At 43.9% G+C, this 19,870-nt stretch overlaps 1 protein-coding gene across 1 annotated transcript in view; it reads left to right on the forward strand.

The window, feature by feature from the left end:
* The window catches only part of LOC137436725 (uncharacterized), a 43,376-nt gene extending 28,971 nt beyond the window's left edge, over positions 1–14,405 (forward strand). The window contains exons 9-10 of the mRNA XM_068130755.2: positions 9,134–9,237; positions 11,790–14,405. Of these exons, the coding sequence (XP_067986856.2) occupies positions 9,134–9,237; positions 11,790–12,389 (704 nt within the window). The 3' untranslated portion in view covers positions 12,390–14,405. The remainder of the gene's footprint in view (positions 1–9,133; positions 9,238–11,789) is intronic.
* The last annotated feature ends 5,465 nt before the right edge of the window (positions 14,406–19,870 follow it).

A 19,870-nucleotide genomic window follows, 5' to 3' on the forward strand; every position in this document is an offset into this window, starting at 1 on the left:
AGCTCATCGAAAGTTTCATATCTCATTAGCGAAGCCACAGGTCCTTATTTTCAGGACATGATAGTCACTGATGTTAAGAATTCAGCTTCTGGCTTCAGCCTCATGTATGATGAAACCACCAATAAACAGAACTTGAAGCAACTAGAAATCCGTGTACGGTATTGGTCTGATGCCGAGGAACAGATATTAGTATTTCACCTCAAAACTTACCTCATGGGTCATGCAACTGGAGAAGATTTGTCCAGGAAAATAATCTCTGCCTTGGATGAATCGAAACTGCAGCTTCAGGATATTATCATGCTCGGCAGTGATGGGCCTAATGTGAGCACCACTGTGTGGAGACAGATTGACAAAGCCATTCTCGACAACAGGGGCCCTGGTCTCCTTGATGTAGGGACATGTACTCTCCATACAGTACACAATGCTTTTGCCAAAGGACTTGCAGAGTACTGTGGAAACCTAACTGAGCTTGCAGTGGACATTTTCTACTGGTTCAAAGGCTCTGCTGCTAGATCTGATGATTTTCAAGACATTCAGCATAAATTGGGTGCTGTTCCAAAAAAGCCTTTGAAGCATGTCGAGTGCAGGTGGTTGACACTGGGACCTGCAGTGGAGCGGCTGATAGAGATCTGGGAATCTCTCAAAGAGTATTTCTTGGTATTTCTTCCAAAGCAGCAGCCAAAGGACATGTTTAAACCCAGGTACAAAAGAATCAAAACAGAACTACAGCGACCGGAAATAAAAGCTCAACTGCATTTCCTGAAGTTCTTGGCAGCAACATTTGCAGAGTTCCTCACCTTCTTCCAGTCAGAGCAACCACTTGTGCACATTCTATATGACAAACTCCATGACCTGCTCAAAAAACTGATCAGAAGAATTATGAAGACTCCTTCAGTTGATGCTGTGAAAGACATCTCAAACCTTGATGTTTCCATTGTTGCAAACCAGCTGGAGAATGAATCCATGGGTGTGGGAGAGGATACCCGACGGTGTATCGCTAAGTTGAAAGTCTCTGAGAGGGAAAGGATGTATCTTGGGATGAGGAAGTGCTACCAGGCAGCCATAGTACACCTACAAAAGAAGCTTCCATTGACAAACAAAATCCTGAAGAATGCCAGATGTCTGCAGCCACAAAACAGGACTGCTGCATGGTCTCTTGAATCAGCCAAGAGCCTGTCCAGACAGCTGAAGAGGAATATTGACAGTGACAGCATTGCAGATGAATGGAAGGTGTACCAAGAGGAAGCCATTCCTACTGACTGGTCCCAGGAAACACAGGAGAATGAAGAAGAAGTCTGCATGAAGAGAGTGGACAGTTACTGGGGAAAAGTGTTGGCTTTAAAAGGCTGTACGGGAAACTGTAAATTCCCCCAAGTGAGACAAATGATAAGGATTGTCCTTGCACTGTCTCACGGAAACAGTGACGTGGAACGCGCGTTCTCAATCAGTGGGAAAAGTGTCACCAAGGAGAGAGTTAGTCTGAGCGAGGCATCAATCAATGGTCTCCTAGTCTAGTAGGAAGACTAGGTCCCCCTGCACCCCCCGGAGATATACTTCTAATCAGTGTTTCTAGATTGGAAACAATGTGTAGAAAATGACTAGCTATGGCCCCAAGCTGAAAAAATGTCCCACATACCATTTTTATGCAAATTACTGCTGCCATTATCAAAAAAAGACTAGGTCCCCCTGCACCCCCCCGGAGATATACTTCTAACCAGTGTTTCTAGATTGGAAAAAATGTGTAGAAAATGACTAGCTATGGCCCCAAGCTGAAACAATGTCCCACATACCATTTTTATGCAAATTACTGCTGCCATTATCAAAAAAACGATTTTTGACATATCTCAGCCAATATTGCAGATAATTGAAAAATGAAGGTGTCTAGACCCATGTTTTGAAGGGCATAGATCATGATAGAACTATTCATAACATGATTACATGTGTCTATGGTATACTAGTATGCTAATTAGTGCTTTATTTACAAAATAATCACAGTTTTACGAAATAATAGACTCATATTAAGGTCCGTCTACACAGACGTTAACACAAAGTTTTATTTTTCTAAATACCCTGTGAAATTCACCGAATGCCCTGTGAAACCTGGGATTCTTCTCCAGCTTTTTCAAGGGCCCGACTTTTCCCTTCCCTTTGAAGGCACTGGTGCAGTCTTCTCCGCTGAACACATAGTACCCCAGGAGAGTGGCACAGTAGTCCTCTCCCAGGGATTCTGCCAGCTCAGAGACGTTGACAAGTTGGCGATGCTTCCCTGACCCTGTATCCAGGTACACCGTCAGCTTGATGTTGTGGGCATGGTGGAGCAGGATCAGGAGGATGTCTGTGTCCGGTGTTCTGACTACAGCGTTCTTGTATCCGATGGTAGCAGCATGATGGAGGTACAGAACCACCCTGGTATCAGTCTCTTCCTGGTTGCTGTAGATCGTGGGGAGTTCACGTACCTCGACCTGAAACACAAAAAGGCACCGCATTTCAATCACCAGTCACTGCCAGTTTCAGTATATCTCCGGGGGGTGCAGGGGGACCTAGTCTTTTTTTGATAATGGCAGCAGTAATTTGCATAAAAATGGTATGTGGGACATTTTTTCAGCTTGGGGCCATAGCTAGTCATTTTCTACACATTTTTTCCAATCTATAAACACTGATTAGAAGTATATCTCCGGAGGGTGCAGGGGGACCTAGTCTTTTTTTGATAATGGCAGCAGTAATTTGCATAAAAATGGTATGTGGGACATTTTGTCAGCTTGGGGCCATAGCTAGTCATTTTCTACACATTTTTTCCAATCTAGAAACACTGATTAGAAGTATATCTCCGGGGGGTGCAGGGGGACCTAGTCTTTTTTTGATAATGGCAGCAGTAATTTGCATAAAAATGGTATGTGGGACATTATTTCAGCTTGGGGCCATAGCTAGTCATTTTCTACACATTTTGTCCAATCTAGAAACACTGATTAGAAGTATATCTCCGGGGGGTGCAGGGGGACCTAGTCTTCCTACTAGACTATCCGTGCAACAATGGATGGCATGAGATTGTATGGTGACCGGCCCGAAATGGTCCCAGTCACAAAGGGACTCCTCTTGTTAGGACGTTCTGCTCACATGCACTATATGCAGAGACTTGAAGAAGAACGAAAAGCCAAGGAAGATGAACAGAAAGCCAGGGAGAAAACCAGGCAAGAGAAAGAAGAAAGAGAGAGAACAGCTAAGATTGCTGTAGAGAAGGCAGCGGAGCTGTCTCGTAAGAGCGAGGACTTGAAGAAAACAGTGAAATCTCTGGCAGCAAAAGAGTCATCTCAGCAGATGTCACTGACTGTTAGCAACAGTCTGCTTGATCAAGCAAATAAAAAGCTTAAGATGGCGCTTAAGAAAGGTGACATGACTGAAATTGCAGTAGCTCAGGCCATGCTTGAGTCTGCTCAGAAAAAGATTCAAGAGACACAGACTCGTATGGTGGAAACCAGGGAGGCGCAGAGAAAAGTGGAGAAGAAAAAGCAGACTTTGATAGAGTCCATGGTGGCTGCCAAAAAGAAGAAGTCATAGTTTTTGTTGTCGATGTTAAGACGGGTGGGCCCAAGTTCATTGGGGGTGTGTCCATGCCCATACATGTACATGTATTTGCATAGATCTTGCAGCAATAAAGCTACCGATGTTGTTCCAATGCTGAAATCTGTGCTATTACTTCCTAGTTTTTTCCTATTAAACTCCTATTTTTTGTGATCAGAATTCCTATTTTTCCTATTATTTTGTCAATCAAAGTGGCTGGGACCCCTGGTGTCCTGCCACCTTCCCGCCCTCCCAACAATCTGCCACGGGTCCTGCTGCCTCCACCTCGTACTGATCCGTCCTCCCTTCTGGGCCCAATATTTACTAAATTTCCACCCAATCTCATGTTCCTCTTCTGCCTTCATTGGCTCTTCTGGTCACTTTTTTTATCAAGTGTCATATCTCTCTGGCTATTGTAAGGGAGCATCCTCAACGATACAGGATATGTCTGTATGCAGAGGCCAACTGACAGGGACTTCAATCTGCCCTCTCAAAATTGGATCGGGTAACCATCTACGCAGCACCTCATATTTTCTGAAATTCCGACTTCTTTCCTGGAAGTCCTAGCTGTGTCCATGTATTTTCTACCTCTCCCATCCCCCATCCCCTTCCCACGCCTCCTCCCCCCAAGCCCCCTCCCTCCCACAGATCTCCCGATGTCCCTGTTCTTTACTATTGTACTTGTGTGCTTCCCTCTCTCTCTCTCTCTCCCCATCGTCTCCCGCTCCCTTTATTATATGTTTTATGTGTCAGTTTTTTTTTTTTTGTCATTAATGTTGGCTCTTACACGAGCCTCGATCTTGTATACAAATATATATATATATATATATATATATATATATATATATATATATATATATATATATATATATATATATATATATATATATATATATATATATATATATATACATATTGATTCTGCATGGAATACTTTCACAAAGGTCTACTTTGTAATGCACCGGCTTATCTGACAGTCAACTGTTGCCATCAATGGACCTCACTCCTCCCCTATCCCAATGGTGGTTGAAGTTCCCCAAGTCAATGTGTTGGGCCCAGTCTTGGTCCTCCTGTATACAAATTGCCTCTGATGCTCTGGGAAATCCTCTTCATTTTTGCAGACTCCACATTGTCATACTGGTAGTACCCATCTCTCTGATAGTTAGACAGCAGCTGTGTCTCTCTGCTGAACTGGAAATAACTAGATTCTAGTCTAATAAATGAAACGGGTGCTGCAATGCTGGAAAAATCCCAGTTTCACTCTATTGCTCTGGAATATGAACTCGCCGATTTCATTGGTCAACCACTGGAAGAGGTTGTCTCTTGAACTACTAGGCCTCGCCATCAGATATGACCTTTCCTGAGCTGGCCTCCAAAGCCAAGCAGACTGGCATCCTCTGTCGATCCAAGTCTTTCCTTGGGGAAATCAGAGCTACTCGTAGTCTACAAGGCCTTTGTCCGTATCTCTAATGGAGTACTTCTCTGCTATAGGCTGATGCTCCAGCATCACACCTGTCTCTCTTGGATTCTGCGGAATCTAAAGCTCCCAAAATCACCGGTATCTCCCATGATTAGGCCGAAGTATATCCAGGCTAACTGCATACCTCAACTGTTTTATTCCTCGCCTCCCATCTGTGGTCGGATCCACCATCCAGAGGCTGTCCAGTCACACTCTTCCCTACAGAACAAAGCAAGCTCATCCCCATATCTTATCCCAATTCTGACCCATGACCTTTATGACCCACTTCCCCCATGAACCCTTCCTAACCCGGCCATTTTACTTCCTAGTTTGCTTCCTTCTGTCCTCTTTTCCTATTCGTTCATTCCCTTGATGCTTGTCCCACTGTCAGTTTTCCTTTGCTTTTCCATGAGTGTCGCTCCTGTAAAGAGAAAAAAGTCATATTTGTTGTGTTTAAAAAGATGCAGCATCCTGAGCTTAACTCGTGTTTTCTCATCTTGAATTGAGTAACATTGGTGTCAGATGTTTTATACAATCAGGCCTAAGCCATTTTACAAGTTGTTTTTTTCCCCATGTGTATGAGAGTCGTTCAAGTTTAACTGTTGTTAACAATCATAACTTATCAATGATGCACTCGATACCACCTATTGATCGCCGCAAAACTGACCATGAGCACTCGGATAACTCGGTGAGATAGACTTACCCACCATTTGCGGTTTTGATCAAGATGGCTGGCCTTGGTGGGGTTTAGTTCTGTCGTCTTTCATATCCATCTCTAAGTCTATCTGGTCAGGCCTTCCAGTAAGGAGATGGTGTCTCCAGAAAAACACCCATCTGGTTTGGACCCGTATCAAAGACTTTAAACACAGGGGCAATACCCCGGTGCTCACCTTGTAGAATAAACAGTATACTGCACTGACCTAAAGGTATTTTAAACCAATTTCAATGGTTGCTAGAAGACAGGGCAGCATGTAGAATCATACTAACATAATCATGAAGACTTTAAACAAACAAAAAATACCTATTTTGGAGGGCAACTCCTCACCCCTCAACCCCATATACCTCAGGCCCTAAATTTTCTAATGCCTTCAACAAATTTTGGTACACCACGGGTGAGGAAGGTTGTGGTCAAGTTTCATCGAAATTGTGTGTGTAGTTTCAGAGGAAAAAGCAAAAAATCCTATTTTTTGGGGGGGGGGTCAAACCTGGATCCACTTTGACCCTTTGAGGACCCCCTTAACCCCGATTTTTTTTTAAATTTATTTATAAATATGTCGTGTAGTGAATGTCGTGAACAAACTTTAGTCACATGTCATTCGTGCCAAGTTTGGTCACAATCCCTTCAACGGTTTCACAGAAGTTGCAAGTGTTTATGGACGGACTGACTGACAGACTGACAATGAGCCATCGCAGAAGCTCCCCTGGACTTTGTTTCAGGTGAGCTAAAAATGGTACAAGCTGCCTCCTTGCTTGATGTTCAGTGTTTGAAAAGATAGAGGTGTGTGTGTGTGTGTGTGTGTGTGTGTGTGTGTGTGTGTGTGTGTGTGTGTGTGTGTGTGTGTGTGTGTGTGTGTGTGTGTGTGTGTGTGTGTGTGTGTGTGTGTGTGTGTGTGTGTGTGTGTGTGTGTGTGTGGAGAATGTCAGTGAGGTTCGTCTTTATCATTCCCATTGCTCCATTTTCGATGTTCTTCAACTTCCAAGATCTTTTCACCTAATTTTTGAGGTGCTGTTATTCGGTCATTTTATTGGATTTTTCTTGTATTCTTTTTTGCGTTTTTTAGGTCAAAATCGCTGGGTACTGATGTCTCGATCACATCAATGCTCTTTTCCTTTTTGTTCCTGAGTACAATGTCCAGACGCAATGCGTTGTTTTCTATGTTCACGCTCCATAGAATAATCGGGTCGGGTCGTACATGAGCATGATGTCCTCATTTTCAATGATTGCCCTGGTTCGTGGTTCCATGAGTTTTCTGGTACTGGGATGTTTAATTTTTTGCAGATTATACCAATAAATCGCTTTGCATACTTTGTTGTGCTGTTGTGTGTAAAGTTGTTCTGATAGTTTTTTGCATCCTGAGAGCAGGTGACGACTACTTTCTGTTTGTCTTGCAGAATCTACACTTGTCCGTCTGGCTCAGTTCCGCCATCTTTTTAAATCCATTGGAGTAGTGTCCTTGATCTTGGGCATTTATTATGATTCGTTCGCCATCCCAGTTGAGCTGGCCTCTTTTTAGCCATTCCCATGAGCTGTCTTTGTCTATCCCCATGCTGTCCAATTCTTTTTTGTATTTTCCTGCTCTTTTGTCATTCTCCCAGTTGTTGGTGTATATTTCTTGATATTTCTTTTGTCTTTTTCGTAATTGCTGGGGCTGTATTTGTTGCTGTTTCATTTTCCTGTGCGGCATCTTCTATTCGCACGTTTTTGGAAATTATTTGCAAGGTAAGTTAAGGATACTTTTTCAGGTTTGTTGTGTTCATGTTTTTTTTACAAATTGCATCCGAATTGTTTACAAATTGAATCCACCCAGCATTTCACATACTCGGCTAGTCCTACACTAGTTGCTCTGTGCACCTGGTTGCATTTCATCAGGCCGCTCCCTCCCTCTTGTCTCGGCAGGTACATTCTCAAGATGCACTGGTTTTTGTAAAACATTTTGTGGATGATAAGGAGTTGTTTTTTGTCTTGATGTCTTACTTGTTGATTTCTGATTGGGCCCAGTTTATTATTCTGCATCTATATTGGAACACTGGTACTGCGAGCTGGTTTATGGCTTTGATTTTGTTTCTTGGGCAGAGGTATGTTTTCAGGATCAGCTTCGTTCTACGTATGTATTCTTTGGCGATTGTTTTGCGCATTTGTTTGTGACATTTGGTGGCCCTCTTCTACTCCAAGGTATTTGTATGATGGTTCGTTTTCTAACCACTGTATTGTTGTTTCAAGGTCAATTTTTATGTTTGTTTTTGTTTGTTTAACTTGTACAAATGTGCACTTGGCGCACTTATCAAGGCCAAATTCCATTTGGATGCCGTTGGAGAACCGTTTCACTAATTTCAGTTGTTCTGCCATTTTTTTGTTCGGTGCATTGAGTCATGAATCATCCATGTCCAGTAGATGCGTCATTTTTCCTGTTTCTTTGGATGTTCTTTGGTTAAATTTTAGGGTTTTTCGGTGTCCTTGCTCATTAATAAGTTTATTTAGTCGGTCCAGGGCCAGGCAAAACAGGAGAGGGGAAAGGCTGTCTCCTTGGAAGTGTGTGTGTGCGCTCTATTATGAGCCTTGGCTCAAGTATAAGTGTATATATATATATATATATATATATATATATATATATATATATATATATACATATATATATATATATATATATATATACTAGCAGAAGTACCCGGCATTGCCGGGGGGGGGGGAGCGAGCCCCTTGGCAAAGCGAGCGATTTTTTTTATTTTTTTTTTTTATCATAGCGTCATAGCGATTTTTTTTTTCATGGCGTCATAGCGTCATCACGTGATCGCTCTGAGCGAATCAGCGCCCACCTGCTCTGATTCCGTTGATTCCGTGCACTGAAATGCGCTGAGGTAAATATGAATAAAAAATATGGATCGTCAAATATTTTGAGTTCGGCCATGTTCGTCCCACGCTCAATGGCCATGTCTGTCAAATATCAAGCACGTAAGCCTCTCCGTTTAGGAGTCTATCGGTAACATTACACACACGCACACACACACACACACACACACACACACACACACACACACTGTGTTTTATATATAGATATATATATATGTATATCACTCTCATTGAATCACCTGGTGTTAAACACCAGGATGACAATTTATAGCTGGGTCAGGATTTAGACCCAGACGAGACAGCTTGGAGGCGAGTATGTGTACTTCAAGGTCTAGGCCATCCTACCAACTTTGGTTACCGACACTATAACGACAAATTGCACTAAAAGTTTAAATTGTTACTCTGCCTTTTGTATGCAAGTCCAGGTCAAATTTGATCTCTGCACTAAATTTTTTTATGGTCGTTCATTAGCAGCTGCATCTTCCTCTCTGTGCAACCTTTGGCACTTTTCTTCCTCTTTATTATATTTCTGTCCATTCTGTTTTCAGATCTTGAGGCTGAAAGAAAGACCATGTTGGCAGAGAGGCGGGTGACTGAGGAAGAGCTGCATGCGCTTCGAGCAGAGCTTGAGCGGCTAAAAATTAAATCACTGGTAAGAAGCAGATTTATCTTATTGAGGAGCAGGATGTGCTGGATGGAACTACTCGTTTCCTGGATCTTGTTTTATTTTTAGTCTCAGCTTTTCCCGTTCCCAAATTGATAGAGAGCATGTGTGTGCATGCATACATCTGTCTGCAGACCAACTTTGCTATTATGCCCTCCAATCAGCCATCGACACAGTTTTAACAAAGTTGTCTCGCCTGACTATAACATTTCCGCACATAATTTGACCACAACTTGATTTCGTAACTTGAATGTGAATCCTGACAGTTATCTGCATCCGGTCCGGCGTGTGTATTTGCCAGCACCGCCCGTGGATTGAGATATTCTACAGGGCCTACAGGCTCGACTACCGTGTCAAACTAGCCTTAGGCACAATAAAACTGTAATTTAACCACAACATTTAACGTATAATTAAACGCAAAGTTATTTTTGAAAAAATAAACAAGGATATTGTTATCGCTGTCTGTCTGTCACGCTTTCTCCTAAACAGTTGAGCAGAAATTCACCAAACGTTGTAATTGTCAATACAAAGCATTAAAAGTGTAAGAGCCATATCATTTTGGGCAAAAATTGGCCAAAAAAATCATTTTGGATTTGGCCACTTTAACGAAAGCTAAAAAATGCAATTATGGGCACATTTTCTAAATGAAACTTTGTATATGCAAGCAACATTGGGGGATGCATGAAATATGAAGTTGTTTTATTTCTTTATTTAGGATTTAAACCCGGTTCATGCTCCTGGGAGTAGAGACCTAACGGGTCAGATGGGAAAAAAAAAAAGACTCAATTTGATATTGGGTTATTCTTGGTGGAACCTTTTGCCGTCTTTCATCTTAGCTTTAGGTGGGAAGGGTGGGCATTTGTGATGGCGTGCCCACTTAACTCTAATAAACCTTGAATTTGGATTGTCCAAGAGAGTCAGCACTGGTTCAGATATCCATTGATCAATATAAATCCTCGAGAGGCTCTGAATGAGGAAAATTTTATTTTTCGAGTTTGTAAATTATGGAGGAATGCCATAAGGTGGTTCATTTCAAACAAGATATTTCCACCAAATATCAAATTCCACTGCAATATTGTATCATTTGTCCCATAGCCTTTCCCAATTTGTACATTCACCGGAGGAGAGGGTAATGCATTTGGGTCCGTCTGTTTTTGTCTGTGTTCACACATGATGTGCTCACGTAATCCACAAACACCACTTGGTTGTAGCAGGTATTATACACCTTAGTGCTTAGCCTGTCCCCTGCGCAGCAGGAGACAGGTGTGTGCGTGTGTCCATCCATGCCATAACGTTTTTACCATTTAAGCTGTTGTCCAATTTTCACCAAAGCTTTATTATGATATTATGGAGGGAGAAGGCAAATGAATAATTTTGTCAAAAGGTCAGCATCACATAAAATAAATTTTCATCCAATTTACATTTTGTTTCGTCATCAAATTTTAAACGAGGCTTTTCTGACATTAAAAAGACAAAGTAATAATTTTGTCAAAAGGTTAAAGGTCAGTGTCACATAAAATCGTCAATTTTCATCCGATTGACCTGAAATGAAGAATTTGCACACTGACTCACTGAATTGGTTCACCAATCAAAATGTAGAAGCTGATTTTATTTTATTTTTTTTAGATCAAAAGGTCAAAGGTCAAGGTTGCCTAAAATCAATTTTCATCCAATTGACCTGAAATTTTAAGAATTTGCAAATTAGGCCACAGAATTGGTTCACCAATCAAAAGCTAGAAGCTGATTATTTTTTTTTTTAGATCTAAACCTCAAAGGTCAAGGCTGCATAAAATCATCCATTTTAATTGTATTTTTTTTAAACTGTTTCCGTTATTTTGAGCATACCATGTCTACGGAAGAATAAGACGTCTGAATACAAATGGACGCGGACGGACTTTGCATTTTCAGATGCTTTCTATTTTATTTATTTTTCCAACCAAGTACCTCTATAAAGTACATACTATTACAATGTGTCTATAAAGTACGTACTATAAAATAGGTCACGTCAGTAAAATGTGTACTTCTATAAAATACATATATGATTGGAACGTGAAACAACAATAAAATCAAAATTTTGTTTGTTTGTTGCATGAACATAAAAGCATGTCATCTAAGCATCGTCTACACAACACACCAGCAAACAAAAGTCCTGGTGAGGATTTGCAACCTGATTTTCTTGCATCGGTAAACCTTGCATTAAGATTGTCTACAGGTAACACCAGCCAAGTGTATAACACTATTACAGGAATACTGCTGTTTGGGCACAGATATTGTAGCATAAAAGGGAGAAAAAATATATGTTGTGTTGGAAATGCAAAACTTTAGTGGGTAGTATAAGTGTTGTGTTGCTTCTAGAATGAAAGTCTTGCAGCATTATTGTACAGTCTCTCATTCTGAAACTGCAAATGATCATCTTGAAATTTGATGTGGAAGCACCAAAACCAATGGGTTGTTTGTCCCAACAGGATACTTTGCCTTTAATATGGGAATTGCAAGTTCTCAAAAAAAATGATTGGAGGTCTTTGTGCTGTTTTGTCCAGATTGGTGAGAATCAGTGGCCCATGGTGGTGCCAGATCGATGCAATGAGGGAACCTCGCCCTTGGATCTTGAAGATTTGCGTCGTCTGCCATTCAAGCCGTGTCACGAAGGGGAAGCGAATCGTGTCTGCAGCGAGTTTGTGACCAATGGAAATTTGAATGGGTCAAGTCCACAGCCTCAACGGCAGCAGAACAGAGCAGCTGATCAAGCATTCAAAACGAGAGATGATCGAGCATGTTCACAACAATTTAGAGGAGTAAAGACTGGCTCAAAATCTGAACATGGAGCCACTTTGGAGGTGCAAACGAAGGAATATTATGGGTCAGATGAAGAGGAAACTGGACAATCATTTGGGATGCGACGAGCGTTTAACCATGCCCCGACAGGCAGTGAGGAAATTGATGAGACATCTGTGACTGTGGAAAGTGTGAGTTGGGTTCTTCAGAATTGCAAGTCCAGTTTGATTTTTGAAGAGACTCAAAAACGACAAGACTCACTAATCAAAGCTCGAAAAGAACGTAAATTGTTAATAAAACGCATCAAAAACCTGGAAAAAGAAAGAAAATATGGAACAGAAAATGACAAGGTAACCGAGAGATGAATGATTCGAAGTACGAGGACAGCACCTTAAAAAAACTACTTGATATCCCTCCTAACTTGCGGAGATGAATATTTTCCTACAATGCAAAGCAGCAATGTGCTTTATACCAACAAGCAACAGGTATTTAAACTCTGTTGTAATCGAGATGCCACGAAGAACATTCAAATGTGGAATATGATTTATTGGGAGGCAAACATGAAGGGGAAGGGGTGGTGTTAGAATTATCACATTGGCCCTTCCCAATTCAACTATGGATAATGTCCTAAGTTGATGGAAGACACATTGTGGCAAAGGTGAAAATAAAAGCCAAACCATTTGCAGTCTGGCCCAGAAGACCTTAACACATGCACAGATTAGCCTCATTTACAGCATTTATTGGATTGCCCAAGACGCCCCATCGGTACCCTGGAATTGAGGACTGTGCATCTATCTATAGTCTGATGAGAACTGCGCATTCAAGACTTCGTCGAAGAGTTATTGCCTTTCAACCCATGCAGTGTTGACTGATAGAAACCTTGAACATAAAAATTGGTGCACCGACCAATGGATACGCGTGCTGTGCTTAGTTTGCATCTGATGGATGAGTCTGTGTTCAAAGCCAGCTTGGCGAACACCAAGCGTAGATGATTGTCGTCCCAATGGAGGAAGCATCGTGGCTTGGGGCTGTTTTTGTTCATGATCGACAGGGTACACTTGGTGGAGAGAAGGAAAGCTTTGTCTTGTCGTGTCATTTTGGAGAACTATGTACTACCTGGCTTTTGATGCAATACGACGGTGGATGCCCTTGCAACTACCAGCATGCTGATGCACCTCGCTGGTAATGCTGTTTGTTGGGAATTGGTGAGAGCTGAAAAAAGTCAAATTTGCAGTGTCCAGTCCTGAGCTGACTTAAACCGAATTGGGCCTCCTTTTGGGATATCGACTAATGCCAGGTGAGGTCCAAAATCAAACCAATCAGATCTACCACAAAGTCACATTTGCTTTTAACCCTCCCCGTAAGTGAGGCGGGGTACCTCAAACTACAGGAACCATGTCCAAAGCCCTGCTGCACAAACAAAGGGTTAATAAATAATTGTACAACTTTATGCATGTTATCTCGGATCATTTATGATCACTGATGTGAGTATTATCATATCAACAATCATTAGTTGCAGCATTGGTAAAAAGGGTCCAAGCTGTGCTTGTTGCCAAAGCTTGAACAACAACCTAGTGGAAGTTAAATAAATGTTTGAATTAACCTTGAATATTTCCTTATTGTCCCAAATACCTTTCGTATGATAATAAACAAGTCTGGCTAATGTGAAATTTGTCAGCAGTTCAAGGTTCCTGCCATCAAGTGTGGACCATCGACATCGTTTTGTTTAACTTCTATTCCTTCTAGCACTGGGTTCCATTATTGCCATTGGATTTTGCGAATGAGTTGCATGAACTGCAAAATATTTGACACGAGGCAGAAAACCCACACGGTTCATTCCTTCACAAACCCATTACTTTACATACATACTTTGCTATTCAGTCATCATCCTTGTTTGCACATTGTGACGTTGTTTTTGAGTTATAACGTTTTGGATCAAACTAACGTTGGTCTGCTGCTTCAAAATGATGAACGGAATCGTTTCCCCTCCGGGTTTGAAATGATCGAAGGATTCACCGTCATGCGAAGTGGTTTGAGCATTAAATTTTTTTTGTCTATTACATCACATGAAAGTTTAACACCTTTTATGTATTTATTTGTTGATTGTCCAATGATGCAATAAAGTGGCAGCAAAGTTAAAAAAAACATGTCCATATTGTTTATCAGATTATTTCTTAAGGTCTGTTTTAATTGGTGTTAAATCGATGAAATACAAATTTGTAAGGTTTATCTGCTCCATATATATGTAGTGCATTCAGAAAGTATTCAGACCCCTTCACTTTTTTCACATTTTATGTTGCAGCATTATGCTCAAATCGTTTAAATTCATTTTTTTCCCTCATCAATCTACACTCAATACCCCATAGAGACAAAGAGAAAACAGGATTTTAGAAAGTTTTGCAAATTTATTAAAACGAAAAAAGTGAAATATCACATTGACATAAGTATTCATACCCTTTGCTTTGACACTTGAAATTTAGCTCAGGTTCCTCCCATTTCTCTTGATCATCTTTGAGATGTTTCTACACCTTGATTGGAGTCCACCTGTGGTAAATTCAATTGATTGGGCATGATTTGGAAAGGCACACACCCGTCTATGTAAGGTTTCCAAGCTGACTGCATATCAGAGCAAAAACCAAGCCATGAGGTTGAAGGAACTGTCTGCAGAGCTCAGAGACAGGATTGTGTCGAGGCACAGATTTGGGGAAGCCTACAAAAAAATTTCTGCTGCATTGAAGGTTCCCAAGAGCACAGTGGCCTCCATAATTCTTAAATGGAAGAAGTTTGGAACAACCAGGACTCTTCCTCGAGCTGGCCGCCCGGCCAAACTGAGCAATCGGGGGGATTTCACTGAGCAATCGGAAGGGCCTTGGTAAGAGAGGTGACCAAGAACCCGATGGTCACTCTGGCTGAGCTCCAGAGATCCTGTGTGGAGATAGGAGAAACTTCCAGAAGGACAACCTCCACTGCAACACGCCACCGATCTGGGCTTTATGGCAGAGTGGCCAGACGGAAGCCTCTCCTCAGTCGAGGCAATGCAGAGGGCATGTAATGCTTCGGGCACGGCTTGGGGCCATTGGTGCAACCCCATCGATTGCGTACATAAGCGCAGCATCACGGCCTTCCAGATTACGCCATTAAATCGTTCCACCTGACCGTTCCTCTCTGGATGATATGGAGTAGTGCGGCTAGCAGCTCTGCTCAGGCCCACGAGGAAGGCCCGAATCTCCTACGACATGAACGCAGCCCCTCTGTCCGAATGCACAAACCCCGGGTACCCGAACATTACAAACAGTTGACACAGGCATCAGATGACCATGGCTGATGTCATGTCCGAGCACGGAAAGGTGAACGGGAAGCGAGAGAACTCATCAACCATCATGAACATGTAACGTAGCGTACTCTGCGTGGGTAGAGGGCCTTTAAAATCGATGCTCAAGCGTTCCCACGGGTGAGTCGCTTGGATAAGCGCCCCCACCGGTGGTTTATAAAATCGCGGCTTCAACTCAGCGCACACGGAGCATGTGCGGCATAGGCGTTTGATGTCCTCAATCGAAAACGGTAAGTTGCGGCTGCGCACAAAAAATGAGCGAAGCGAGTTACCCCAGGATGGCACAATGAGTCATGGATGTGGTTCAGATCCTCCAACGTCATGCCAGCACAAACCGATGGGTGAGATAGGGCGTCCGCTGCTACATTTTCGCTCCCAGGCCGGTATATTATGTCATAACAGTAGTCAGCTAGTTCGACCCGCCATCGTGATATTTTTTCGTTTTTAATGCGCTGGGGATGTTTATGGCCATACATAAATGCCACAGACTGTTGATCAGTCAAAATATTGTTAAGGTTTTGAGAATTGTACATATAACATCATTAAAGGTTAAAGGTTTGCCCCCCATAGTTGGTCCACAAGCAACACGTAGGCCCATTAGAATTAGTTATGTCATAGTATGTGTAAGAGTAAGCCATTTCCCTAGTGACATCTGCGTTGTGTAAAGAATTGAGCTTAGGTCCTTTCATTTTGCGGCCACCCTTCATTTTTATCAATGGGCAAACTTGATCCCGCGCCCCATTTTGGCTGATCCCTCTGTGTGTTGCGCTTTGGCTGCCAGCAGCATTAGCTGCCCTATGCCCGCTCAAACTAGTCCAATGACACGAGGTAGGCCTGGAAAGAGGGAGGAGCGCGAGGTCGGGGTGTGGCCGCGACAAGCAGCACGTCAGAAGGCGGTGACGGTAAGAGCAACAGCCAACCAGAGCTCGGTGGGCATGGCTTGATCGGGCGTGGCAACGTCTGGTGAGTTCGAGAGGGTTCCAAGGGCGTGGCAATAAAACCCCTTTGCGCGAGGCCTCCACCGCAGTTGAGATGAGAAGGGAGAGGCACTTACGAAGAACTGGTATCGAGAGAACTGATCCGGAGCACTCGTGTGAGAACTGCATTAAGAGGACTGGCGTGCACACGCCAGTTTCGAGCCTTGATTGAGAAGCGCATTGCTCGCGTTTATTGAACTATTACAAACTATTCGCTTATTACGTATGCGGCTGAGCCGCGAGTGTAACCGCCAAAGCCTGCCCTACCGCTTCGCGCTATAATAATCCCGTGCGCACCAACAACACGTGGAGAGCTCCTGGCCACTGCCGTCTGTTCATCTGCTTCGCGGTGCGAGTTGGGGACCGGAGGAAGAGCTGCCTGGACGCCATCCCTGGACCATCGACCTGTTCTTCTGCAACCCCGTGTGAGTGTGTCTGAGTGTGAACGGGCCCGTTTGTCCAGGGATAAGTTAAGACTGTTTAAGGCTGCACTGTGTATTCTTCTTCTTATTGTACAAAGTGTAAATAAATCTGTTATTCCTTTTCTTCCCAAATTCGACCGTTTCAGTCATTTCCTCCATTGGGTAAGCGTGGCACGATTACGGACCGCTTGGATCGGGTTTAGTCCTTGATAACGGCTCGGGTCACGGGTTCGCTACCGCTCGGCGTTTCCACCAACACCCGTGATTCGTGCGGGGCTTATTTCCTCGTTTCTGGGCGGCGCGAGTACTTAGGTATTAGTGATTAGTCCTACGACCCTACTTCGCGCTGTCCAGGAGTGACGTCATAGGTCCCGGGTCCCGTCGGCTAGGAAAATACAAGGGGACTAATCCCCCCTTGGTAAGGGGAAAGGCCGGCACAGAGATCCGCAACAATATCAAACTTTCTGCCCAGCAGCAAGTGGTGCCACCGTCTGAATTCCACAACCGTGTACGCTTCCTTCTTAACCGCCGAATGTTTGTGTTCAGCCAAGGTCAATATCCTGGAGAAGAAAGCCACCGGTTTACTCCCTTGAATGAGGGTAGCAGCAATCGCACAATCCGACGCGTGTCTCGACGAGAAATGGAATGTTGTCATCAATCGAGGTCACACAAGACCCCGCGATATCTTCCTTCAGAAGTTGAAAAGTGTCTCGCGCGTCCTGCGTCAGAGGAAAGGCTTTACAGTCGACCAAAGGTCTTATCTTCTCTGAGTAGCCTTGGACCCACCTCGAGTAATGCGCGAAAAGCCCTAGGCACCGCCTCAGCGACACTCAATCACACGGTGCCGTCATTTCCAACAAGGGCCGAAGGCTCTCAGCGTCAGGTTTTAGCTCCCCGCCGCTCACTGTGTACCCCAATAGGTCGATTGTTTTGGCAGCATAATGGCGCTTCGCCTCGTTGAAGGTCAAATTGTAACATCACGCCACCTCCAATAATCTTTTCAAGTTAGCGTCGTGCTCTTCCAGAGTATGTCCGCAGACCGTCACGTTATCCACGTAAACGAAGATGTCTTGCAATTTCTCTTTAACCAAGATGTCGTAAATCGCACGTTGAAAATATGCCACCCCATTGGTAACTCCGAACGGGATTCGCCGGAACTGATACAATCGCTGTCCCGAATGGAATCCGGTATAAGGCCGATCCGATTCCCTGATTGGAATTTGATGATATGCCGATTTGAGGTCTAAGATGCTGAAGACCCTATACTTGGCCACGTCCCGGATTAGGTCATCTATTTTCGGCAAGGGGTACACATCCAATTGCGTGAACCTATTAATTGTTTGACTGTAATAAATGACTAGTTGTTTTCTATGATTTCCTGTACGCAACACCAATACCTGAGCTCTCCACGGCGATCTACTCGGCTCTATAATGCCCTCGCGGAGCATATGCTTGGTCTCATCTTCGATATAGGCGGCATCGGCGCGAGTGTACCTCCGGGATTACATGGTTACAGGGCGGCAATCGGCCTTCAAATTGGGAAACGGGGCAGGGGGATCTATCGCCATCTCGGCTAGGCCGCGGACCGAGAGAGTGTGCTCCCCTTCCCCCACACGCATCTCCAACCGGCCGTGTCGGCGCAAGAAGTCATGACCCAGCAGCACATCGGCGCACAAATCGGGCATCACCGCGAGTCTCACATCCGCATAAAGTATCATTGATTACCAGTTTAAGGGAACAAATGCCATTTATTACGGATTCGTCACTTCCGTCGTTGTGGTTTTCATCCACTGTAAGCATTTTTGGTTCCATGTACTATTATTGTTATCATTTAAGTGAAATGGAGATAACTGTTTTCAAAAGGTAAAAATTAGTGTTTTAAAAGAAACCGGAAACCGGATCGGGAGAAACCGGAAGAAGAGGAGGAAGAAAAAAAAAGGCGGAGCAAGTGAGGTCGGGAAGAAAAGCCGAGCTGCTTTGAGGTCGCGAGGAGATGCTGGCGAACGGGGGTCACGAGCGAACTTTAGGTTTCCTGGGAAAGGGATTCCTGTGACAGAGTGGTTATCGCTGTGACAGATAAACCTGCGTGTCGGGTTTTGCGGTTGATTCCGAAGAGAATCGTTGGAGAGCAGGTACGCCTCCAGTACGGGCCCGCCCGCCATTTTGCCTCGCTCCTGCCATTTCGCATCGCTCCAGCCTTTTCACCTCACTCCAGCCATTTCACCGCACCCAGCCGTTAGCCTGGTTTGCGAGTGTAACGTGGATTTCGATTGGGAATTTGTGGTTCTCCGTTTGGGAGCCGCTGAACGTTCATAACCGAAGGTGTGATTTCCCAGTCGCCTTTTGGGTGCACATTTGCACCTCTTTGGCAGCGTTGACTGTCAGCCGACTTGGATTCTGGTCTCGATTCGACATTTTTCTTGGGATCACCAGAGCGTGGATCGACTTTGGCTTGGTGCCGGGACAGTGACTTTGGGGATGTTCTTTTCGCTCACTTGGAGCACAGTGAGTTATTGAATAAGAAACTGATGGTACCATCATAGGAATTATATGGTATTTTTGTGGTGCAATTGAAACATATTGTACTTGTGCTGTTATACTTGTGTGACCTTAATACAATACTTGTTTTTGGTAACAATTGGTTGGTGTGGTTTCACCATTGGTCATTGACACATTATAACACATCTTTCTGCCGTGACTCCTTTCGGGGCTCGGAGGTACACCGTGACCGGGGTTTGGGGAGGAGCATGTAACACTTTGGTGCGAACACAAAGTCCCGACGAAGCCAGGTAGATGCGACGGGGATCCGATCCCATCGTCCAGCCGTAACGTCGTACCAACGCGTGGCTGACGAAGCTAGAAGAACTCCCTGTATCAATGAGCGTGTCCGCGGGGATTCCTTCCACGAGCACAGGTAGCACTGCGCTACGCAAGCCGCGCACGATTCCCGGATCTCCGCGCATGCCATCCGTGAGGTGTTCGTCCCAGCGATGGTCGAGCGCCGGGTTGATTTCGCCCGGCACATCTTCGCAAAGTGACCTTTCTTCCCACAATTATGACACAATTTTTAGCGGGTCAGGATGCCCGGGGTGTCTCTTATTGCCACAGAAATAAAT

This window comes from Myxine glutinosa, chromosome 11 (assembly GCF_964187855.1).
Source record: "Myxine glutinosa chromosome 11, kmMyxGlut1.1, whole genome shotgun sequence".
NCBI lineage: Eukaryota > Metazoa > Chordata > Myxini > Myxiniformes > Myxinidae > Myxine > Myxine glutinosa.